General features: G+C 39.4%; 1 protein-coding gene across 10 annotated transcripts in view; it reads right to left on the bottom strand.

The window, feature by feature from the left end:
• TUSC3 (tumor suppressor candidate 3) overlaps positions 1–26136 on the bottom strand; it is a 435781-nt gene that overhangs the window by 302314 nt on the left and 107331 nt on the right. For 5 of the 10 annotated variants that reach the window (XM_065518904.1, XM_045397892.2, XM_005562646.4 and 2 more), the window contains exon 1: positions 12659–13004. The exons of 1 other annotated variant lie outside the window; for it this stretch is intronic. In XM_065518904.1, coding sequence (XP_065374976.1) covers positions 12659–12796 — 138 coding nt within the window. In that variant the 5' untranslated portion in view covers positions 12797–13004. Of the gene's footprint in view, positions 1–39; positions 530–12658; positions 13005–21454; positions 21645–26136 lie in introns of those variants that run through there. 4 more of the 10 variants (XM_074000326.1, XM_074000325.1, XM_045397895.3 and 1 more) reach the window with 3 other exon arrangements.

The raw sequence follows: 26136 nt of genomic DNA, 5'->3' as shown, positions 1-26136 counted from the left end.
GTTCAGTTGTTATTTAACCTCTCAGTAGTCACCACTTACCACTGTTGAACTCTGCTTGGAACATTCTCCTCCTGTGACATCCAAACTTCTCCTGTGTTTCCTTGTAAGCTCCTCCAGCAGCAAAGTCCAAAGTTATCACTGTTGACCTCTCCTTGGAACATTCTCTTCCTGTGACATCCAAAATTTTGCTGCATTTCCTTCTAAGCTCCTCCACCAACAAAGTCCAAGGATCTTTTGCAAACATCCCTTTTGCAGCACACTGAAATATTGGTATCCTTGAGGCGTTTGCATTAGGTCCTCTATTTTTCACTGTATGTGCTCTGGCTGGGTGATTTTTATCCACCACCATGAATTCAATTCCCATTTAGGCTAATGATTTTCAAGTCTATTTTATCTTCAGCCCAGATCAAAGCTTCATCTCCACATATTCCGCTTTTCAAACATCTCAATTTAGATTTCACACAGGCATCTCATACATTCTCAAAGGTGAACATGTTATCTTCCTTCCAAAATCTCCTTCTCTTGTTTCCTATTTCAATAATAGAATTTCCCTTTTATCAAGAAATGTAGTCATCACCCTTGTCTCATTCGCTCTCATTCCACACACAACCAATTACCAAGTACTATCTAGTCTGGCTCCTAAACAGCTCTGAAATCCAGGTATTTTTCTTCATTCTCGCTGCCACAACTAATTTCAAGTCATCATTACCTTTCACCTTGACATCTGCAGAAGCCTCTTCTCCAGTCTTGCATCCCCACCTAAGCTATTCTCCACAGCACAGCCAAAGCAATCCTTCTCAGTATAAACCTCACCTTGTCACTCCCAAGATAAAACCCTGCAATTCTCCCCACTGATTTCAGGATCAAGTTCAGATCCAGATTCCTTAACATGGCTTAAGAAGAGTCTTCAAGATTTGACCCTCACTTCCACCCTGGCCTCAACCACTATTCCCCCACCCTAAGTTTAGTGTATTCTAAACTTAGCCATATCAAGTTCTGAGTTCTCTGAACTTGCTGGACCTTTACCAGTGCTGTTTTTCTTGGCCTAGAGCACTCGCCCTCTTCACTGGGTTATTTCCTATGATTAGCTCTTTAGTTTTCAGCTCACACCAATATGCTAGTATAGCACCCATTATTTCCCAGTTTATTCTCCTCTCGTATTACATTATAACTGCCTGATTTTCTGTCTGAATCTCCCACTGAGCTATGAGCAGTAGGATACATCAGGGATAATGGCCGCCTTGTTCATCACTCTACCTTCAAAATCCAGCACAGTACCTACCTAACATGTAGTATTCACCAATAAATATTTGTTGAAAAAAAAATGACAGCTCACATATTGGAGAAACTTCAATAACTTGGCACTGTGTTCAATAACATGTGCCATATTTTAGGAAAATGATATTCAAATATATTTATTTTGTACTGCTTACATCAATAACAGTATTTCTATGTAAAAATCACCAAAAGATACATAATATGAAAAACACTTACAATATGCTTAAGAAATCAACAGCCAAACAGCAATCAAACACAAAAGGTTTGTCTACTTTGGGGTTCTGCCATAACTATAATGGCATAGACATCAAATCAAAGAAGTCTCAAGAAGTTTCTACTTTAGTAAGAATCAGTAAAACACAGTATACAGTTCCCTGGGATCATCTATTTACTCTGTCATGATGGAACCCCTGTGAAAATCCAAAAACAAAAATTATGAACTATGTAGGGAAACGCTATGAGGCTAACTCAACTTAACAGAAGTAACTTTTCAAGGAAAAGGAATACAGAGAAAGGGGAAGTAATACAACAAGTACCCTCCCATTCCTTTTTAAAAGCTTGCAGAATATTTTGTTTATTACTCTTATAACACGTACCTTGAACACAAGAGTCTGCCAGTAATGACTATACTTAGACCAATAACTTCTTATGTTGTTTCTCATGAGTTACTGTGGTTATAACACCTATGAAGTCTTTGAAAACTACAGCACTGTACAAAAGTAGCTTACTGATTTAATTTATGGCTTTGGAGATTAGGTATTTGAAACAGACAAAAATAATGAGAGTGTAAATTTAATTGCTATTTGATAGTCAAATAAAAGAACTTACACAGCTCAGCCACAATTAGTTTTTGTTATTCCCTACGGATCATATAACTCAATTAAATTGCTGAAAATTAATGTTATTTAGGCTTCTTTATGATAAGAAAGTTGTAATCAAATCAAAGCAGGACTGTTACCATGAGTCAACTTCTAAAACATAAAATTAGCTTTGATATATAGAGAAACTACCTAAATCATTCTATTACCATATTTTATATAATCTTAAAAATCTAGAAAGGATCTAAAAAAGTCTACTCTAGCAGTTTCTAGGCATTTTTAGAATCTGATAAAAATTATAGCTATGCCAGAAAAACACATTTATTCCATAAATGAAAAACGTATGTAATTTCAGAGAACCAATGGGAAACTTTTCCTGTGTTTACCAGGTTCAGAAATCCTGATCTTGTTCAACCCTCTCATTTTACATTTGAGGAAAACTGCCGCTCCAAACTGTTAAGTGACTTTACCAAGAACACAGAATTTAAATCAAAGGAACTAGAATCCACATTTCTTTTTCTAGAAACTGTATAAGGTCCTTAACACTTTGTAAGTCACCATTTTATTTCACCCCTGTAATCTCAGCAATGGGAGGCCGAGGTGGGCGGGTCACCTGAGGTCAGGAATTTGAAGCCAGTGTGGCCAACATGATGAAACCCAGTCTCTACTAAAAATACAAAAATTAGCCAAGTGTGGTGGTACACACTTGTAATCCCAGCTACTTGGGAGGCTGAGGCACGAGAATCACTTGAACCCAGGAGGCAGAGGTTGCAGTGAGATGAGATCGTGCCACTGCACTCCAGCCTGGGTGACACAGTGAGACTCCGTCTTTAAAAAAATAATAATAATAATTAATTAATTAAAAAAAGATCAGCTACAAAAAGACAGAGAAAAGAATCATGATAATCATGAAACAGTATGAAAGTGGTGAAAGAACAGGGGATGGGCGCAGGGTAGGAGGGTAAGACCCTGACAGCATAAATTCTTGTAATGAAGCATGAGAACATAGTAACATAAACTCTGGTATGAGGAAACCTTGTTTTTAGTCCCACCTTTGTTATTTAGCCTGAAACCTGACTTTCCTGCTCTAACATTCTATAATGCAGTATTTTTTAAAATCATATTCTACAGTTACTACTCTCTTATGATTTACACTATGCTCCAACATCTAAGCATGCGACTCATGTGGCTGTCAATGGAAACCCAAGCTGAATTAGAGGGCCATTAAGGGAGGAGACCAACCCTCCTATTGTCTTATGCCCAATTTCTGCCTCCAAAGAAAAAAGAAGTAAAAACTAAAAGGCAGAAATGAAATCCACAGGCAGACAGCCTGGCGTCACACCCTGGGCCTGGTAGGTAAAGACCGACCTCTGACCTAATCCCTGTCCTGTTCTGTTCCGTTCTAATTCCTGGTGCTGGTGCATGCAGCCCCCAGTCACGAACCCCCTGCTTACTCAATCGATCATGACCCTCTCACACGGACCCCTTTAGAGTTGTAAGCCCTTAAAGCGGACAGGAATTGCTCACTCGGGGAGCTTGCTTTTTGGAGACGTGAGTCTGCCGATGCTCCCAGCTGAATAAAGCCCTTTCCTTGTAGAATTCGGTATCTGAGGGGTTCTTGTCTGCAGCTCGTCCTGCTACACCTAATTATGATAGTACTCAACCTTGATTCAGTCATCCTTCCTCCTCACAAATGCTCCAAGAGGAAAAATGTACAGCAAACCATGGCAAGAAACAGCACAACTACTTCATTTTTATAAGTATGAGAAAAACTTTTATTCCCCTTGAAAATTCTAAAAACGTGGACCAATCAGCATTCTCTCTTCCTTAAGGGAGGTCCCATTTTCTTTTCCTTAATCTTAACTCACAGTCCAAGGAATGGGTAGAGTGCAGCCTGGGTGACACAGCAAAACCGCGTCTCAAAAAATAAAATAAGAAATAAGTACTTTAAAAGCATTCATATTGAAAACACATTGTATGCAGCAAATATATCTGAGGTATAAATTACTCTTCCACCCATTCCTTGGACTAACAATTTTTAAGGTACATATTAAATTTTTTTCCAATCTTTTTCCTACAATTTTTTGATTCATACATTATTTAACAGAGAGCTTCAATTCACTCAATAAAAATACTTATTTCAATAAAAGGAACACATGGAAAATTCTCTTCCAAACACACACAGATATTTTTTAATACTAATCACTGAGATTCAGGGATCAGGGAGGGCTACATCTACCTCAACAAGCTCCTACTGATATTTAATGTCTAACTGACAAATAGGGTTATATAGCTATTTATTAAAACACAGTGTAGAAGGAGAATTCTGGAGTAAAATTGCAAACATACAAGTTGTACAATCATGCGCAACACTCTTAATTCAACAACACCTCCCTTAGTAGAGTGATATTAGATAAAAAAAATCAGAAATCCAATCTGAAATGTCCTAAACAATAAGGAAAGTTATTAACTCACAAAGCAAGAAGTTGAGAGAGCAATTACAAGGCTAAGACATGTCATCAACTACCCAGTTCTTCCCATTTTTCAATGCCAGTTTTTGCCCTTTTGAGGTAATAAGACGGTTTCAGCAGCCCAAGCGTCACATTCTCATACACACAGTCCAAAGACAGGTTAAGAAAATTTCCCTTCCTTGTGTGTCCTCCGTAAAGAAGAAGGAAACTTCCCCAATGTACAACTGTATCATATACTCACGTCTAAAACAATAATTTGCAAGATGCTGAAACAATGATGATCTTTAATACGAATTATTGCTTGGGGCTGCTAAGTGTCCCAGCTTCTCTCAATACTTAAGCCAAACCAACCTACTGTGAACAAAGACAAAAGTTAGACAAATACTTTGTCACAACCATCATGCAAAGATACTGTGAAAATTATATGTGATTGTCTTAGTTCCTTTGGGCTGCTATAACAAATTACCATAAACTAGAGAGCAACGGAAAATTTCTCACAGTTCTGGGTACTGGAAGTCCAAGATCAGAGTTACAGCATGGTCGGGTTCTGGTGAAAGCTCCCCTCTTAACTGCAGATTGCTCACACAGCTATCTTCTCACCACTGTATCCTCACTTGGTGGAACGAGGACCAGAGAGCTCTGGGGTCCCATTTATAAGGGCACTAATCTAATTCATGAGGGCTCCACCCTCAGGACCTAATCACTTCCCAAAGGCCCCACCTCCTAATACTTTCTCAAAGTTAGGATTTCAACCTATAAATTTTGTGGGAACATAAACATTCAATCTATGACAATAATCCAACTAAGTCAAATGCCTAGCATCCTGTGCGCTTATAGCTTGTTTTATTTTTATTTTTCTGATATAATTTAAGCCTTATTATCAACCACCAAGTTCATTAAACTCAGTAAGTTATCCTGAGGTATTTCATTCAATTTAATACTTAATATGAATAGCAAAAAGATTTCACAATGTATGACCTTTACTTTTACTGCAAAACTCCTAGAAACTAACTTGCCAATGGTTTATCTGTTTCCAAGCAGAGAAAACTCTGTACCAAAATATTTCCAAAAGTTGAATCAAATCACAATGACAACAATGTTATGCCGTCCCTAAAAATTATACTGCTAAAATAACAAGTATTTCCACTAAATAAAATCAATGTTACAACTTACCTAACCTAGACTAAAGTGCACTTTCCATTACATTATAGGTACTTGAGTTCTCATGGTAACATGAAGTGGAAAGAAAATTTATTTTTCACCTTCAAATATCAAACTTGGTAGGCATCTTTACATGATTAACCAAAATTTTAATAATAATAAATACACCAGTAAATAATTCACTTTATTTTTAACTTTTTTCTGTTCATTAACTAACAGGATGCTATCATATCTTAAGACTTTTATAACAGATTTCAAAACACTCTCTAAACTTCTTGTTGACCTTGTGCCTTCCAACATTAAAAAGAAATAAGAGACAGGCCAACTGGGAGGCAGGCAGGCAGGCAAACAGATACCAATTACCATGAAAAATTATTCTTCTGGGCCAGGTGCAGTGGCTCATGCCTGTAATCCCCACACTTTAGGGAGGCTGAGGTGGACGGATCACCTGAGGTCGGGAGTTCGAGAGCAGCCTGACCAACATGGAGAAACCCCATCACTACTAAAAATACAAAATTAGCTGGGCATGGTGGCATATGACTATAATCCCAGCTACTTGGGAAGTTGAGGCAGGAGGACCGCTTGAACCCGGGAGGCGGAGGTTGAGGTGAGCCACGTTCGCACCATTGCACTCCAACCTGGGCAACAAGAGCAAAACTCCACGTCCCGAAAAAAAAAGAAAAAATTATTCTTCTGAATAACATTTTTGAAGCCTTAACATTCAATCTATTTATATATGCCTTACTTATCTATGTAAAAAAAAAAAAACAGTAATATTTGTTGTAAAATAGAAAGTCCATGCACAACTCCCCAAGAAATTATATGAAGCCAGCATCCCTGTGTACTATCTGCAAAATACAGGGCAAGAACTACAAAGATATATTATACCGGCAAGTGATTAGATAAAAAATGATGTGCTAGAATGTTAAAATTTGTTTTCCATAAAACAGCACTGTTAACAGCAATGGGAAAACAGATGGGCCAGATGGGCAGAGGGAAGGATCAAGAGTTCCCTTTCAGATATGCTCAGTTTGAGAAGCTGCAGAAATCTTGCCCAACAGATAGAAACAAAGACTGGATACAGACCAGGAGAAATATCCATTTGTTACACACATACACACATGTTATGTAACAAATAAACCTTTGTTCATGTACTTGTTTTCCAGCTGGGGAACACAATATTCCTACGCTTAACGAAAAGTCCATTTTCTATCCTAGTGGGATTAGCATGATACTCCAGGAGGGATTCTTAGGAAGATGAGCAATCTATAGTCTGATATGCCAAATATCAGAGATATTTGATAGTCTGAGATAGTCTGATATGCCAAATAAACACTGAAGATCACTGAAACAATCCACGGCAGTCACAGGCATAACAGATCACACTCACATCTAAAGTCAATGAGTATTTAGGCCTAAAGAGGGAGAGAACAAAAAAGTAAATGCAGCAAAGGTTAAGAGTTGATCACTCTTTAGCTCGAGTTATGTTTCCACTCTTTCCCCTTCTCTGTGCCTTATGTGTGGAACAGGGCACATATATGGGACTAAACGTGCTGGTGGTGTATGTGGAGAAAAATATCCTGAAAATGCTGTCTTTTGACCAAGCTCCTACTTCTTACATAGACAGACAATTCCTCATGGATTTCTAACACAACTTATTGGTGTAGGGACTGACTGACTTGTTCTGGACCATCTTTTCAAGGATATCTGCATATAGCACACAGTCAAAGAAGACAGAGTCCTCCTCCAGAAAAATGAGTGTTTACTTTTGAGTATAATAAAGACAACATCTCCCTTTAGGGAAGAGGTCAAATAAGCGTACAGCCCATTTTCACAGACCTCGGTTTCTTAAATGGAAGGAAGGTTCCTCTCCCGCAGTGTAATTCACTACACGAGTGGGCATCACCTAGCCCCTTTCATGTTGTTCAATGTGAACTGAAGCTCAAAGAACCAGTACAAATGCTGAGTAATAAACCATCTATTGCTGTGGACATTAGTTGCTTTCAAGGAAGTAATATTTAATAGTTATGACAGCAATATTAAGCACCAAGGATTTTTAAGTCAGACAGATAGATGGTCCAGTTACAACTCAGCCTCTAATTGTATGACATCAGGTATATGACAAACTCTGAATTTTAGTTTGCTTGTTTTAAAATATGAAACCTATATCTTGCGTATTATGTATACGTGGGTGTAACATATAATACGTATATAACATATAAAATACATAACTATACGTACATAGAGACTATTCTATTGCTATAATAAACTCTCCATCATCTGTGACACAAGAATCCCATGTCTTCTGCCGTCATCCATAACATTGTGGCATTCCTGACATTGGAAATAGCTTTGGCTATTTCCAATCATGCTTCAAGGGGTAGTCATATATATAATCTAACCTAAGTGAAATAACTGCCTGCACTGATATATTCTGTGCATATATGCATACATATCAATGCATAACTACCATGATTTCCTGTGTGATGACTGCCAACTTTTTCTTCCACTTAAGTTCTCTGCTTAAAGGTAACATCCATTGCTTACCTCCCTCCTCTCCCCTTTTATCATTCACTAAGATACGAAAGTCTCCCTTTCACAAATGTGCCATGAAAACTAACTGGATATTACACATCTCAATATAAAATGCACTTAAAAACATTAATGACATATAGAAGTTATGTCAAAGGCAATTGAAATATGTTTTATTTAGTCCATTTATGGCTTAGAAAATATAAGCTGTTCAATTGTTCATATTGCATATTCATCAGGGCCTATCAGCTACTCATATTCTTTGCAGATAAGATAAATTATTATAAGAGCTGCTTTTGATGACGGCAAAGTCAATAAGTGTACTGGAAATAATTACATAATTGGAGCTCTTTTCACATTATCAGAGGAGGTCATTATAAATTAAAACAATTCTAAGTGAAGCTGATTAACTGGTAAGTGTTAATGATGTAAGAAAGAGAGAAACTGTCAAAATAAAAGAAACACAAGATGCACTAGATAGGCAAATGACACACTACTAAAAAGCCAAAGTCTCCCAGAAACTCACATCACTTAACATCAGTGAGGATTCAGAAATTAGTTTTTAATGACTATATTCAACGTAATTAAGAAAAGTGACTATAAAAATCTCCAATCTTCTTTGCCTATTCACTTAACTCTCTCAACCACATTCTCAAATAGGGAATATAACAAAACATTGCTTTTAATGAATGAAAATGTCTTCATGAAGAAGCATATGTGGATGTGTATAAACATAAACATAATACATATATACACACACACACAGAAATCCATGGGATATCACCAAATCTTCTATGATACAAAATCTCTTCCTGGGAAATTTTCAAACAACATAAGAGAATTTGGAATTCTCAGTGCTTCATAATAAGCGACAGACTATTCCAGGGAACATATAATTTATTATTATAAAGTTAGTTTCTTTAGCAAAAAAAAAATTTTTAAAACCCTTACCACATTTCAGAATCTCATTATACTAACGCTTTCATTTAAATGAGGAATCTACAGTAATAGCGACCACTTAGTGACCATTTGTTATATCCTAGGCATTGCACTAAGCATTTTATATACAGTCTTTATATACATATGGTTATATATTTTACGTTATATACATGTATACATAATACCTGAGATATGGGTATTATATTTACATTTTAAAACAAGCAAACTAAAATTCAGAGAGTTCGTCGTTTGCCTGTCATAAAATTAGAGGCTGACTTGTAACTCGACCATCTATCTGTATGAGTTAAAAATCCATCCATGGTGCTATTACTGTCATAACCATTAAATATTACTTCCTTTAAATCAACTAATGTCCATTCCTGATTCCAGGCTCAACTTTAAGACTTCAATTTGGCTTCCTCTCTAGAAGGAAGAAAAACACTCTTCATGCTAAATCAACTACTTTGGTATAGATGTCAATAATATTATATTAATAGTAAATTAAGCTTTAACTGCTATACTTTCAGGTTTCATAGTGTCAAATCTTATCATAGGCATCAGGTTTTAAAGTCAGCAAGAGAGAAAGAGACCACATACTGTCAAAACAACCCAGGGCTATCACTAGCAAAATACCACAGGGGTGACCAACCGCTTAATGTTTCCAATATAAGAGTGTTTCCCTTCCAATACTGGAAGAGATCACAGTTTGTGAACTTAGTGACTACCAGATACGGAATGGCCTATATTTCAGAAATACGCATGCTTATTGAGTAAAGTACCAGAACACCAACTATTTTATAGAAACGATCCCTGAAAGTATAGTCTTGAAAACATCAACTATTTAAGCTCTTATTTTGTTCTTCTTTTCCTTCAGTAAAATATATATACACTGTAATACCGTCATAAATTGAAATCAAGCACTCCTGCTTAGGAGAAATAAAACTAATTTTGCAAGAAAAACTTTTTTCATCTTCAACAATGTTCTCCCTGGTTTTTCATTTAAAAAATATATTTCATGAAAATATTTTAACAGAAACAGATGTCACTGTAATTTAGATTTAATTATACTAAATCAACAAACGTTTTCATATATTAAAGTCATCTTATCATTGGAGATACTCACATGCTGTAAACATGTACACTTTTTATTTTCCCCCCTTGCAAACCAAAAACAAAAATGTAAGCACCCTCCGACCTCTGCCCCAACCATCTGAAAGGGCCCCTCTTCTCCACCAAGGGCATATTCCCAAGATTACTAGAAAAACCACCTCAGGCTACCATGGGAAAAGTGGGCCAGACATGCTCATTATACCCTCCTTCTTTTTGGAATTCGGGAAAAGCCAACCAGCATTAACAACAACACAGACCTTAGGTCTGATAAGAAACATTTACAATCTACTCTCTCTGAAGCCTGCCACCTGGAGGCTCCATCTGGCTAATAAAACCTTGGTCTCCACATTCCTTTCTATTAGTAACAATTCTTTCAACCAACTGCCAATCAGAAAATTTGTAAACCTACCAATGACCTGGAAGCCCCTCCCCCTTTGAGTTGTCCCACCCTTCCAGATCAAACCGATGTAGATCTTACATGTATTGATCAGTGTATTATGTCTCTCTAAAATGTATAAAAGCCAGCTATACCTTGACCACCTTGGGAACATGCCATCAGGACCCCCGGAGGCTGTGTCACCAGTGCATCCTTAACCTTGACCAAAAAAAAAAAAAATTGAGGCCCGTCTTAAATACTTTGGGGTTCACACCCTTCAAAAGAAAACTGGCGTGGTCCTAGGGATCTTCCTAGGAGATAAAACATCACAATTTCTATGGAGTTCTTCATCATCTTTTATTGCCCTTTGCTTTGGTAATCCAGAAAAAGCTGTCTACAGGCCGGGCGTGGTGGCTCACGCCTGTAATCCCAGCACTTTGGGAGGCCGAGGTGGGCGTATCACAAGGTCAGGAGATCGAGACCATGGTGAAACCCCGTCTCTACTAAAAATAGAAAAAATTAGCCGGGCGCAGGGGCGGGCGCCTGTAGTCCCAGCTACTCGGGAGGCTGAGGCAGGAGAATGGCGTGAACCCGGGAGGCGGAGCTTGCAGTGAGCCGAGATTGCGCCACTGCACTCCAGCCTGGGCCACACAGCGAGACTCCGTCTCAAAAAAAAAAAAAAAAAAAAAAGCTGTCTACTTTTTCTTCACTTTTCTACCTTTCTCGTGAACTACTAAATCTAAAACCCTTGGAATATGGTATACAAATACCAAGTGCTAAAAAATATATCATTAATTTATATTTGTAAATACAATTTCAATTTAACAGTGGTTATCTAAATCCCTTAGCAGAACTTCACCAGTAATTTCATATGGCCTACTTTCATGTTAAAATTTAAAAGCTGAAGAGAGGTACATTAGTTAATATTGAACGCACAATATTTGTTTCAAAGAATAAAGAGAAAGGGAAACAGAATTACTCAGCATATGAGGATATTTTTTCACTGTCTCAACACAGCTATCAAAATTTTGTTAATATCTTAAACCCAATTCAGATTTTGAGCCCTGTAAGGGTGTACAACTTAACCAGAAAAAACTATCTTCAATTGTATAAGCAGAGCACTCTTACCAAAATGGTCCACAATTAGAAACCTTAGTCACATTCCCGAAATAACTATTTTTGCTGAAGCAGCTAGATCAACTATCCATTACGGATAACTGGAACTTGCAAACACTACAACTACTTTAAATACAAACAGTCACTTCAAACCTCATCCTCTTCAAGGTTAATGCTGGATTAAGACTGAAATCAGATTGAATGAACTTCAGAAATAAATCCGCATAAAATAAATGTCAGGTTATTTTCACAAGTATACACTGAGTTCAACATAAAGAAAAATAAACATACAGGACAACTTAAAACACACTCTCAATATGTTCTGTTGTACTTGCATAAAATAAATAATGTAAGCTTATTCTCACAAGTACACACCGAGTTCAACATAAAGAAAAACAAACATACAGAGTAACTTAAAACACACTCTGGACAGGTTCTGTTGCTTCTTGAAATGGGTAATGAAGAGAACAGAGTAAGAAAACAAGGAACAAATAGTCCCTGCAGGCTTATATATACTTCTAAAGGGTATTTTCACATCCAACACACCCCTTTTAGTGACACAATTGCTCCAAGCTGGGTTTCCAGCTGGGAATAAAAGCGTCCAGGATCTGAAAGGTGTGAGATGCTCAGAAGCAGAGTCAAGTGCACGCTTTGCCGTGGTTTTTCAAGTCAGAACCCTGCTAACTCCACGTCCCGGAAAGGCCCCAGGGCCTCCCACCCACGCGGCTCCCGCCCCAGCGCCGGCACCGCCCACGCCGGCGGCCAGGCTGCCTAGCAACACGGCAGGGCTGCCTGGCAACGCGGCCCACCCCGGCCCGCCCCCGCCCACAGGGGAAGGCCAAGGGGATCCATTCTACCTCCTTTTTCTTCTGTCCTCCCCCGAGCTGGATGCAGAGCAGCAGCAGCAGCAGAAGGAAGGGAAAGCTCCCGGTGGGCAGGTACCGCAGCCGCCGCCCCGCTTGCCTACGGCGTGAAGGAGCGCCCCGGGCCCCCATCGCGGCAGGGCAGTGTCTCCTCCACGCGCGGTAGCCGTGGGCGCCCAGCTCCTACCGCGCACCACGCCTGCCCGGCCAGCCTCCGGGAGCCCACTGGCTGGGCCCTCCGGGGTGGCAGCGGCTTTGCTAGGGACACGGGCCGCGGCCGAGGACGCAGAGGAGGAGACTGACAGAGCATCCGGTTCACCGGGAGAAGACCTGGAAAGGCGCGGGATGGGGGCAGGAAGTGGGCGTGGCGAGGGAGCCGGGCTCCAGGGGCGCGGCGTGTGCTCCCGCCTGGAGCCTGTCTTTCCTGAACCCACGCTGGGGAGAGGGGCGGTCCTTTGGCCCTGGGACCTCAATCTGAGGCCATCCTGCTACCGAACCCAATTACTGGGTAGCCCAGCACTTTACCTGGGGCCTTGCACAGACAGACCTGAGTGCCTTCTTGGATGATGAAGGGGAAGCTTTGGGGAATGAGAACCTGGCCCCTGCAGTCCCCTGCAATCTCCATTCCCATTGTGATCGTGATTAGGAACACAGCTCTTCTCCTCCAGAGCCCTGCGAAACCTTCTAACATACTCCAGAGCCCCCCGATGCACAGAAGCCGTCTCAGAACTTCACAACTCTTCCAGCCCCAACTGGAAGGCCTGAGGCACAGCCTAGACTCCATTCATTTAGTGACTCATTCAGCATCCAGGGAATGCATAAGTACAGAACACTGTACTAGGTACTTTTAATATAAAAACGAATAGCCTTACTTCAATTTTTATTCTCTGAATATTTTAAGAACCATAGCAGACTGGGCATGGTAGTTCATGCCTGTAATCCCAGCACTTTGGGAGGCTAAGGTCACCTGAGGTCAGGAGGTCGAGACCAGCCTGGCGAACATGGGGAAACCCCATTACTACTAAAAATACAAAAATAGCCAGGCATGGTGGAGCGCCTGTAGTTCCAGCTACTTGGGAGGCTGAGGCAGGAGAATGGTATATACCCGGGAGGCAGAGGTTGCAGTGAGCCGAGATCACGCCACTGCACTCCAGCCTGGGAGACAGAGTGAGACTCCCTCTCAAAAAAAAAAAAAAAAAAAAAAAGGAACCACAGCAGCAGACTGTATGTTGAACGTTTGATACCGGGCCTGATCTGTTCTAATGCATCATGGTTTTTATTACTCTCCTAAAGATTTCTTCACTTGTGCCATGAACACCTTTGGTAATGTAATAAAACCTGTACATGCAGTCTTAAAATAGCACATATTTCTAAATGCATGAAATTAAATATATAGGATTAGCCAGGCACAGTGGCTTACACCTGTAAACCCAATGCTTTGGGAGACCTATGCAAGAGACTTGCTTGTGTTCAACAGTTGGAGAGCAGCGTGGGCACCATAGACCTTGTCTTTAGGAAAAAAAAGAAAAAAAATTAACAGCTGGATGTGGTGGGGAGTACCTGTAGTCCTAGCTATTCCAAGACTGAGTCTGGAAGGATCATTGGAGACCAGGAGTTTCAGGTTACAGTGAGTTCTGATCATGCCACCGCACTCCAGCCCGGGAAACAGCAAAACACTGTCTCCAAAAATATATGTAGAATATAAAAATATTATATATATATATAAAACTTAAGGAATATATACATATAATGGTTCGAGATATCTGCAACAACTTACTGAGTATGACAATATCTTTAATTTCTATAGGAAACAAAGCTGTAGGTACTGTTAATACTACTGTGGTTTGTTGCCTGCCTTTATAATTGAAAACTGAAACTGTTGAGGTTAATAGACATACAGTTACAATTTTTTCAATACAAAGTTCACAGATGCTGAAATTGTGTGGACTCCAGATTAAGAACGCTTGCTCCACAACAACCCTATCACCTAGGTTCATTGTAACCATTTTCAGATAAAGAAATTAAGGCCCAGAAAGAATTCGAACATTGACAGTCTGGCTCTACAGCCGTGCTTATGCTAGGATGCCTTTGTTAAAGAAGTTTACAAATACATCTCACTTTTCTATATTGCAGGCTTTTCATTTCTCACTATTATGTGAACATTTTGCCCGAATTATCACTCCTGTTAAAAGAAAACCTTTAGACAAAATAAACTTTACACCTTATTTCAGCAAAGAACAATTCATAAACCTCTAGCACTCTGAACCAGAAGCGTTCAGAAAGCTCAGCTCCAGTGGCCTGAGAATAAGCTTCAATAGACTAAACATAGAAACAAAGTAAGGAAATTACCTGATTGGCTACAGCTACATTTCCCTTACTTGGTCACGGTGTAATAAGGCATTTACCTATATGACTGGGGTCTGATGGGAGGTCCCTAGTTGTATAAGCAGTCATCCTGTTGGCTGTTTGTGATTCCCTGATGCTCGTGAGTTTTTTAATAAGTCAGTTACAAGAACCGTTTCCAAGATAAGTTCCTATGTGCTTACCTAAGAGCTCCAGGTACACAACCACCCCAAGCTAATTACCTCTTGTGTATTTTTGCTCTAATACTCCTAAAAGAATGGCTCCTCACTTTTTCCTTGAGACATAAAACTGGCGTCAACTTCTGTCTGTTTGGAGACAAGTAAATTTATGATCTTTATGAGTAAAATACTGACATCTAGATATACTCAACATAATCACAACTCATCATCTTTCTCTCCTTTCTCTCCCCAACTTGTCGCAATTTCTTTATTGTAAACAATGGTACTTCCATCCTTCTAATTACCAATTTTCAGAGCTTCTGAGCTGTCTTCCATTTTCCCATTCTCCCCAAACATGCTGCCTTTATATTCAGTTTCCAAGTTACGCTCCCTCTACAAGGTCCTGGGAATTTGTTTTCTGTTTCCCATTTTGTAACTCTAGCATTCATTAGAAACACATGAGATGTCATTGTTAGTTGACCCTCCTTCCCTGACTTATGTTGATGACAAGAGTCAAACTCTGTAAAATATTTGAAGAGATTTATTCTGAGCCAAATATGAGTGACCATGACCAGTGACACAGCCTCAGGAGGTCCTGAGAACATGTGCCCGAGGTGGTCGGGGTACAGCTTGGTTTTATGTATTTTAGAGGGGCATGAGACATCAATCAAATACATTTAAGAAATGCATTGGTTTGGTTCAGAAAGGCAGGACAACTTAAAGCACGGTGGAGTGTGGCTTGCAGGCTATAGATAAAATTAAACATTTTCTGACTGACATTTGGTTGAGTTTATCTGAAAACCCGGGACCAATGGAAAGGAACGTTTAGGTTAAGGTAAAGGATTGTGGAGACCAAGGTTTATTGTGCAGAGGAATCTCAGATAGCAGACTTCAGAGAGAGACAGCAGGTTGTAACATGTTTCTTATCAGACCTGAAAGGGTGCCTGGCTCTTAGCTGATTATCTTACTGGATCTGCAAAGGAAGAAAAACAAAGGGAGAAGGGGATTCTGTGTAGAATGTGGATTTTTCCCACAAGAGACTTTGCAGGGCAATTTCAAGGTATGGCAAGGAAATATTTTCTTTTTCCTTGTCTCATACTATTATGCCATAGTCAGACTGAAAAGTCAGTCATGATATATAGGGTCAAATAAAATCCATCTGATGAGAATTTATGGTTTGTAGGGCATGACTCCCCAGATCCCTTAGAAGAAATTTGGGCAAGACAGAAAATCAGAGCTTAGTCCTCACTTACAACCTCACCATCCTCCCATACAGGCATAATCCAAGACTCCTTAATCCTGCCTTCATGCATTCCTCTTTTTTTTTTTTTTTTTTGTGAGACGGAGTCTTGCTCTATCACCCAGGCTGGAGTGCAATGGCACAATCTCGGCTTATGGCAACCTCCACCTCCCGGGTTCAAGCTATTCTCCTGCCTCAGCCTTCCAAGTAGCTGGGACTATAGGCACCCACCACCACACCTAGCTAATTTTTGGATTTTTACTAGAGATGGGGTGTCACAATGTTGGCCAGGCTGGTCTCGAACTCCTGACCTCAGGTGATCCACCCACCTCGGCCTCCCAAAGTGCTGGAATTACAGGCGTGAGCCACTGTGCCCAGCCCCCTTGCATTCTTTTCTTGGTAAAGTGTCTGGGGTGATCCTTTTAATACATGAATCAGTGTAAAGTATCATCTCTTTCCTCACCAGCAAATGCAAAATCTTCCATGCCCTCAGGACTTTACATCACCTTCTACCAGGCTACCTCTCCCAACATCATTTCCTATTTTTCTTCTGCTTTCTCATACTGCTCCAGCAAGGCTAGCTGTCTTGCTTTCCCAAATATGCCGTGCATACGCTTTCTCTACACTTTGTACTGCTGTTCCCTTTGTTGGAACCCTTTTCACCTAGATCAGTAATGTCCAATCTTTTGGCTTCCCTGGAGCACAATGGAAGAAGAACTGTTGTGGGCCACATATAAAATACACTTATTAACACTAATGTTAGCTGATGAACTTTTAAAAAATTGCAAAAAAACTCATGTTTTCAAACAGTTTATGAATTTGTGTTGGGCCACATTCAAGACTGTCCTGGGTTGCATGCAGCTCACAGACCACGAGTTGGACAAGTTTGACCAAGATAGATGTTTCCATGGTGTATTTCATCACTTTATTCAGGTCAAGGCTCTGATCTCCCAACATGTCATCTCCTAGTTTCCCAAACCTCCCTGTCTTAAAAATGAACTCCTTACCCTTGACATACACACTCCTTAACTTTTCATAGTATTGCTATTATCATTTCCTGACATTATCCTACTGTTTCATTTATTTCTAGTCTTTCCCCGTTAGGATGTAAACTCCATGGGACATGGGGTATGTATTCATTCTGTCAAGAATAGTGCCTGCTTTATGTTTTCAATAGCATCCATCACTAGCTGACTCAAAGTCATCCCTCTGTTCACCTGAGACAAATATATATCTGATTGCTTCCTCTGCCTTATAATTGTTTGTCTTTTCTCATTAGAACGTAAGCTCTAGGATGGTAGACACCCTGTTTTCTACACCTTTTGGTCCACACTACCCAGAGTACAGCACTTGTTGAATGAATGGATGATTCCACCCATTCTCTGTTTATTCCCTAAAGCACAGCAGTAATCATGTCACTCTCCTTATTCCAAAGATCGTCAGTGACACTCTACTAGGTTCAAAAGGAGGTCCAAACTCTTGAAAGTGATTTACAGCTAACCCAAATTCCTGATCCTTGCTTTAAAACATAAGCCTTCAAACTGGAGTGCACAAAGATTTTCCAAGACCCATACAGTCTCAATGGTTTTACAAGAATTATTTTCCAGAATCTAACCTGCTATATGTCATTCTATTTATTTGAATATGTTTTTATATTTTTAAAAAGTTATCATAGAAAGAGTGATAATTTACTTAACACATGACACCAATTTCAGAAATGTTAAAGCAAACTAAATATGGCCTGAGAAGGACTCCATACTCCTATATTTGAGTCCTTGTGGATGAACTGTAACCTAGCTTAATAGACAAAATTGAAACCTCACTTAATATGCACATGTAACAACAGCTGAGTGTTGGCCAATCCCAGCAGCCATACTTCAACCACTCATAGACTGCTGAATGTTCAAACTGCACTCAAATAACCTCCCGTCTGGCAGGAGACATTCCAACCCCGCAACAAACTTCTCCACACAGAAACATTCCGAGCCTTCTCTCACCGTGAACCCTTAAATACTCTTAGCCTGTAGGAGACAGTGCTCCTGACTGAAGCTGGCCAGAAGCCCCTCTCAGGTTTATTTTCCAGAATAAACCTACCTTTGACTGTTGAGCTGCTTTTTGTGTTTCTCCCTTCTTTAACTCTTATAGTTCCTAAATAAGACAGCAACAAAGGTAAAATACCTCCCTCACAAGCTGTCCACAAGGAAATTCCTTGTAGGCCTTAAGATCTTTACCCTAAAACCATTCTATTGAATTTCAGCCTAACAATGTAAATTGATAGTTTATCTTCACAGGTACTGAACAAGGGACAGAACTCAAAGTCATCCCTCTGTTCCCCTGAAACAAATGGGTATCTGATTGCTTCTTCTGCCCTGTATTAAGGTTATGTAAAAATGCAGATTCACTGAGCTAGACAAAAGCATAAGTGACTATTCCTCTACCCCTCTCTGTTAATCAATTTTCATGCTGCTGATAAAGATATACCCAAGACTAGGAAGAAAAATGGACTTACACTTCCATGTGGCTGGGAGGCCTCACAATTATGGCAGAAGGAGGAGGAAGTCACATCTTACGTGGATGGTGGCACACAAAGAAAGAGAACTTGTACAGAGAAACTCCCATTTTTAAAACTATCAGATTGGTCTGGGCGTGGTGGCTCATGCCTGTAATCCCAGCACTTTGGGAGGCCAAGGCAGGGGATTACTATAGGTCAGGAGTTCAAGAATAGCCTGGGCAACATGGCAATACCTTGTCTCTACTAAAAATACAAAAATTAGCTGGGCCTGGTGACAGGCACCTGTAATCCCAGCTACTCAAGAGGTGGAGGCAGGAGAATCGCCAGAACCCAGGAGGCAGAGGTTGCAGTCAGTGGAGATCACACCATTGCACTCCAGCCTGTGCAACAAGAGCGAAACTCTGTCCCTAAAAACCATCAGATCTCATAAGACTTATTCACTATCACAATAACAGCACAAAAAAGACCTGCCCCCATGATTCAACTTTCTCCCACTGGGTCCCTCCCATGACACGTGGGAATTACGGGAGCTACAAGATGAGGGTTAGGTGGGGACACAGAACCAAACCGTATCACCCCATCACATGCAAATTGTGAAAAGCTAATCAAAGACTCAAAAAATGCAAACTTTTATCTCATATCTGCCCACACCCTTTTTAAATTTCTTACTCTCTCCCCAATACCTGCCCTTTTTCCTTTAAATATTGAGGTTCCCAGACCCTCTTCAGAAAAACATGGACCACAGTTTTTCCTGTGGATCTATGGTCTTTCCTGGGCTCATCCTTAACTTTGGCAAATAAACCTCCTAAAATGATTGAGACTTGCCTCATTTTCTTTGATTTACATAATGTACTTCTCAGCTTCCGCAATTACAAAGTAAATGAAACACACTATTTTTCTTTTTTTAAGCAATTTGAATGTTTATGCTAGTTATTCCCAGAGTTCGTGTATACCAAGAAAATGAATTTTTTGATCTGTTATTCTTTAAAATTTCCCAAGTCCCAGAAAAAGAGGGGCAGAGGAACAGAAACAGAAAAAATAAGTAAAAAGGAGCCAAGTTCAGATAAATATTAAATTGGCTGGGCGCGGTGGCTCACGCCTGTAATTCCAGCACTTTGGGAGGCCGAGGCAGGCAGATCACGAGGTCAGGAGGGCGAGACCATCCTGGCTAACACGGTGAAACCCTGTTTCTATTCAAAAAAAATACAAAAAATTAGCCGGGCGTGGTGGCGAGTGCCTGTAGTCCCAGCTACTCCGGAGGCTGAGGCAGGAGAATGGCATGAACCCGGGAGGCAAAGCTTGCAGTGAGCCAAGATGGCACCACTGAACTTCAGCCTAGGCGACAGAGAGAGACTGTCTCAAAAAAAAAAAAAAAAATCACTATACTAAGCTAGTTATCTCCTATCTGCAATGAAAAGAAAGAAAATTTAGGTGCATTTGACATATACACAGACAAAAAAGAGGAAGTCATTGACAATTTTATCAAGCCATATAATTAAAAAGTCAGGGATTATTGGACCCTGAAGCAAAATGGAAATGGCATCTTCTACCTGAAATAAAATAATTTCTTTTATAGACAGCACAGTTTCATGACAGTTTCTTTCCTTTTTCTTTGATGGTAACTATCAAATGAACATCTTGCTAATGTCAAAGGTTCCGCAAGTAGTCAGTACAATTCCAAATTATCTCTAGGAAATTTCACCAGTCAGAAAGTATACCTTACATTTCAGAAAACATAGAGGAAATGTTACAGGCAGAAGGTATCCAAGTTACATGGCACCAAAATACATTAATAGTGGAGGTTAACTGAGTTACCTGCGGCAAATTCATACAGGTCTGCAACAACCTCAATTCTTGCCTTCTCAGAAGAGAGCATGAGGGGCATTCAACTGAGGGACATAAGGCAGAAGAAAAGACCAAGGCAAGTTTTAAGGGAGGAGCGAACGTTTATTAAAAAGCTTTAGGCCGGGCACCATGGATCATGCCTGTAATCCTAGCACTTTGGGAGGCCAAGGAGGGTGGATCACCTGAGGTCAGGAGTTCGAGACCAAACTGGCCAACATGGCAAAACCCTGTCTCTACTAAAAACACAAAAATTAGCCAGGCACTGTGGCGGGTGCCTGTAATCCCAGCTACGTGGGAAGCTGAGGCACGTGAATTGCTTTAACCCAGGAGATGCAGGTTGCAATGAGCGCCATTGTACTCCAGCCTGGGGGAAAGAGCTAGACTCTGTCTCACAAAAAAAAAAATAAATAAATAAATAAATAAACAAACAGGTTTAGAGCAGGAGTGAAAGGAAAGGAAAGTAGACCTGGGAGAGGCCCAGGCAGGCATCTTGGAGGTCTAATGCCCCTTTGACTTTGAACCTAGGATTTTATTTGCTGGCCTGCTTCTGGCAACTTAACCTTCTTTCCCTTGATTCTTCCCTTAGGGTAAGCTGCCCACATGCACAGTGGCCTACTAGCACCCAGGAGGTAAGCAAACAGTGTGTTTACCGGAGTTATACACATGCTCACCTAAGGCTTTCTTCCCTCTTCCAGTGGAATGTCCCCAGAAGGTCACACTGAAGCAACGTTTTCCTGAGTGACACCCAAGGTTCGTCATCACACGCCAAGAAGATTAAGGACACAGACGTACACAAGGAGTGAGTTTACGGTCAGGAGCTGATCAGTTCTTCCTCACGTTGGGTAAAATTATCTTTATTTCCTAATTTTAAAAAGTCAGAAGACTCGTGAGGATGAAATTAAACCATACATATAAAAAACTTATTACAAACCTCAGAATAGATACACTCTTAATATGTACTAGTATTATTATGAGCATTTACTATTACATTGAAAATATGTTTGTTTCCCTCCTGATGAATGATAAACACTTTGAAGAGAGGAACCATGATTGATTTGTCTGTTTAGCCCCTGCTCTAATCATTAGAGTGTTTGGAAGCATGAGCCCTGGAGCTGCACTCCTTGCTCTGTCTCTTACCAGCTGTGTGACCTCGGGCAGATTATTTCATGTCTCTGTGCCTCAGTTTCTTTATTTGTAAAATGAGGATAATAATGGTACCATGAAGATGAAACACGCGAATACACACAAAGTCTTCAGCATCTAACACATTGTAAATGCTACATATCAACTCCCATTATAAGATAGTACCTGTTCTACAAATATTTAACCAAATTTCAGACAGGAACTTATCCACTACGCCAGACGTTAGGGTAAATACAGGAGTAGGGGCAAGAAAGAAATGATAAGCCAAGTCCTCATCTGAGAAAATGCACAGATATTCAGCGTGTTTCCTTTAGAGAAGCAAGCAGATCAGTGACTTGTCAAAGTGTCCTTATAGCTGCTCTGTGGAGAGCAAAGGTGTAAGCGGAGACTTCAGCCCCATATTCCAAGTACCGTATAAGATGTAATACAGGAATGTAGAAAACTTTTTCACAGAACTACTATATATATGGCAACCTGTATTCTACAGAGGACATTATAAAAGGAAAATCCCGAAGGCTCCAAAAACACAGAAAACCAATGCCTAGAAATATTATGCATTTATATTTAATCCTAGTCATTTTTCTAAACATATTGATATGCTAGATAGTACATCTGTCTAAGTAATGTTAGTATTTTTCAAACAGTTGGCTATTTAAAGCAAATTTTCTATAATGACTGTTTTCTAGAAATATTCTAAAGCGAAACTGATTTTGTATATTACAATAAATTTCATTCAATTATTTTTAAACTGTATCTTAAGTGAAATTTCAAATAGCTATGTCTATGTAATCAACAGTAATTAAAGTACTGTAATAATATTGTTAAATCTCAACTTAATGCCATTTTCCATATTATATTAACTTTGCCCTTTTTTCATATAATTTAGTAGCATTTATCAAAAGCCTTGCATATGATCATTTCATTATTGTTTGATTTCTGCCCTAGAATTTCTATCAAAGTCAATGTAAATTTACATTTGAAACACAGTATTAAGGAATCGCTTAGTAAAAGATTTACTAAATGGAATTATGGTACTGAAAAGCATGCACCTGTGTGATTGCATTTTAGAACTTGTGTTTGTGCTTTGCATATTTTCAGAAAGAAAAAACAGCATGTGATTTGGTTATATTGATCATTTGGTTATCTCAAACAAACAGTATGTCACTTACTTGTTTAGCACGTTCTATGTATCAGGAAAGGTCAGTGGAGTAGGTGGTAGGGCTAAGAAATGTAATTTCAAAGAACTGTTCATTGGCTATTAACTGGGGTGAGAGAGGAGTAATGAAAGAGTAAGGTAGAGGACATTATTGTCTTAAATTCTGTTATATCAGATGCTCTCAGGTCAAAGTTCAAAGTCTGACTGCTTTTTGGCATAATGCATCTAGAGTTTTCCTAGACTCACTAAGAAAATTCACCTTATCTTAATGAAATTATATAGAGGGAAGGTAGGGATATGGACAAATGATTGAAGCTATTTAATTCAAGCAATCTGTAGCAATTTAAAAAAAATGAAAAAAGAATCCAAGAGGGTCACAGGAGTATGCAGGGAGTATCTCTGAGATTCTGGAAATAATTGAAGACGTGTTCTACAGAAGCCAGGAAAACACTGGAAAGGTAGCTGTGAAGCCAGGTGAACAGCAGAGATAATTTTGCTAGCCTTATTAGGTCAAATAAATTGTGTGAACTTGGACAGATAGCAGTTTGCTGCAGAATACTTCACAGTGTATTTGAAGTTGTGCTTCTCAAGGTTTAAAAATGCTGTAATTTGTTAGGGTACCATTGACCGATTCAACTTACTTGGCTTCCTTTCAATTATTCTCTTTTGAATTATATAAAAAGTTTAAATCGAACTTTTAAAATTAATGAGTAAACTATATACTGAATCTTCAAATACACAGCTTTCTTAATTCATTTCCTGAACTTACCAAATGAGGTAATAACTTGCATGCCAATAATTTTGTTTCACTGAATAAATGTTCATTTTAATTTTAACCTTGTCATTTCCAAGGAAATAAATGGATAGTTTTTTTCAAACATCACAAATGCTGAGCTAAGAATGTGTATTTTTTATAGTAACAAAATTGTGTTTAATTGAAATTATAATTAATCATTATGTTTTATTGGTAAAGAATTACAACAAATCCAGCTGGTTTCCTGTAACAGTTTATCATCTATTTCAGGGACTAAATTCTTTATAAGGAAATATGTCAAAGAATATTTATCTGTGCTAAAATCAGGACTTACCAAAAAGCTCTATTTAAAGTACACCAAATTATTAGCTAACGGGATTTCATCTATATTGGTTTTATTACTAAAAAATTGTTTTACTCATTACAAAGTGTATACAAGTGAATATGGCTAGAGGAAGAGGAGAATGTACATGGAATGTTTAAAAATGACAGAAAAAGCATTTTAAGTGAAGAATTTATTTTGTCTAATGATAATCAGTAACTAGTGCTCAGTTCCTGTATACAGTGCCTTTCCCACTGAGAATAAAGTGAGCTCCAGAAGTATTCGAGCTGTAGGCCGGGTGCAGTTGCTCGCTCCTATAATCCTAGCACTTTGGGAGGCCAACAGGGGAGGTTCCTTTGAGGCCAGGCATTTGAGAACAGCCTAATCAACATAGTGAGACTCTATCTCTCCAAAAAATAAAAATCAAAGTTTAAATTAATTTTATAAATACAAAAATGTTTTTTAAAAAGAAATATTCAAGGCCGGGCACAGTGACTCACACCTGTAATCCCAGCACTTTGGGAGGCCGGGGCAGGTGGATCATGTAACGTCAGGAGTTTGAGACCAGCCTGGACAGCATGGCAAAACCCCATCTCTACTAAAAATAGAAAAATTAGCTGGGTGTGGTGCCAGGCACCTGTAATCCCAGCTACTAGGGAGGTGGAGGAAGAAGAATTGCTTAAACCTGGGAGATGGAGGTTGTAGTGAGCCAAGATTATTCCACTGTACTCCAGCCTGGGTGACAGAGTGAGACTTTGTCTCTAAATAAATCAATAAGTATTCAAGCTGCACATAGAAAAGAATTCATAATGTGTGAAGTAACAATTTAAGTCAACAAGAACTATTATTTTAAGTGTGACAGCTAAGCAGTGCATGCCAATGTGCAAATTATAGTAAACTTTTTGTTAACTAGCATGGTTGAAAATGAAGAATTCCGATTAATCAATTATTCAAACGTTTCTATTTTTCATGCACTTTGCCATGAATTTACAACAAAATTTGAATATGACAAAAATACACTTAATACTTTAAAATGTCCTTCAGTATTTATGATCTAGAAACCTCTTCAACATCAAATGGTGATTTCTAATCATTATGGGTTTATCTTTTCTTCTCATCCTTGCAGAGGGTTGTTTTTCTGAATAATACCCCCAGTCTCCCTCATCATTCAGACTTCAAACCCAGAAACTTTCGTGCTGGTCCTTATCATTTTATATATGGACTCTGTATTAGTCTATTCTCATGCTGCTGATGAAGACATACCTGAGACTGGGTAACTCATAAAGAAAAAGAGGTTTAATGGACTCACATTTCCAAGTAACTGGAGAGGCCTCACAATCATGGCAGAAGGTGAAAGGCACATCTTACATGGCGGCAGACAAGAGAGAATGAGAGCCAAGCAAAAGGGGAAGCCCATCATAAAATGATCAGATCTCCTGAGACTTATTCACTACCAGGAGAACAGCACGGGGGAAACTGCCCCCATGATTAAATTACCTCCCACTGGGTGCCTCCCACAACATGGGGGTATTATGGGAGCTATAATTCAAGATGGGATTTGGGTGGGGACACAGCCAAACCATATCACATGCCTATGAGAAAATCTTTACTAGTTTCCCTCTGTATAGGATGTAATCATTATCAAGATGAATTTCCCACAAGCGGAATTACATTTATTTCACCCTACTACCACCTGCTTGAAAACCTTCACTGTCTCCCTACAGCCAAAATAATTATATCTAAACACCAGTTCTGCTTTCCAGTTTTTCTCTTCCCAGCCTGTCTCTTGTTTCTTTTCTTACATACTTTGTGACTACTTTTTCCCCCATTATGGCCAAACTGATCCAAGCTCTTTACCCCAGCCCACACTTTCTCACCTGTGTCTCTGCTCTTGCTGGCTTCCTGACTTAGAGGTCTTTTCCATTCTACATTGCTAACATCCTCCTTATCACTGAAGACCCAGCGTGAGTGTCTGTTT

Source organism: Macaca fascicularis, chromosome 8, assembly GCF_037993035.2.
Source record: "Macaca fascicularis isolate 582-1 chromosome 8, T2T-MFA8v1.1".
NCBI classification, from domain to species: Eukaryota; Metazoa; Chordata; class Mammalia; order Primates; family Cercopithecidae; genus Macaca; species Macaca fascicularis.
Note: the sequence above shows the minus strand (reverse complement) of the source record. Positions and strands in the feature narration are given on the sequence as shown.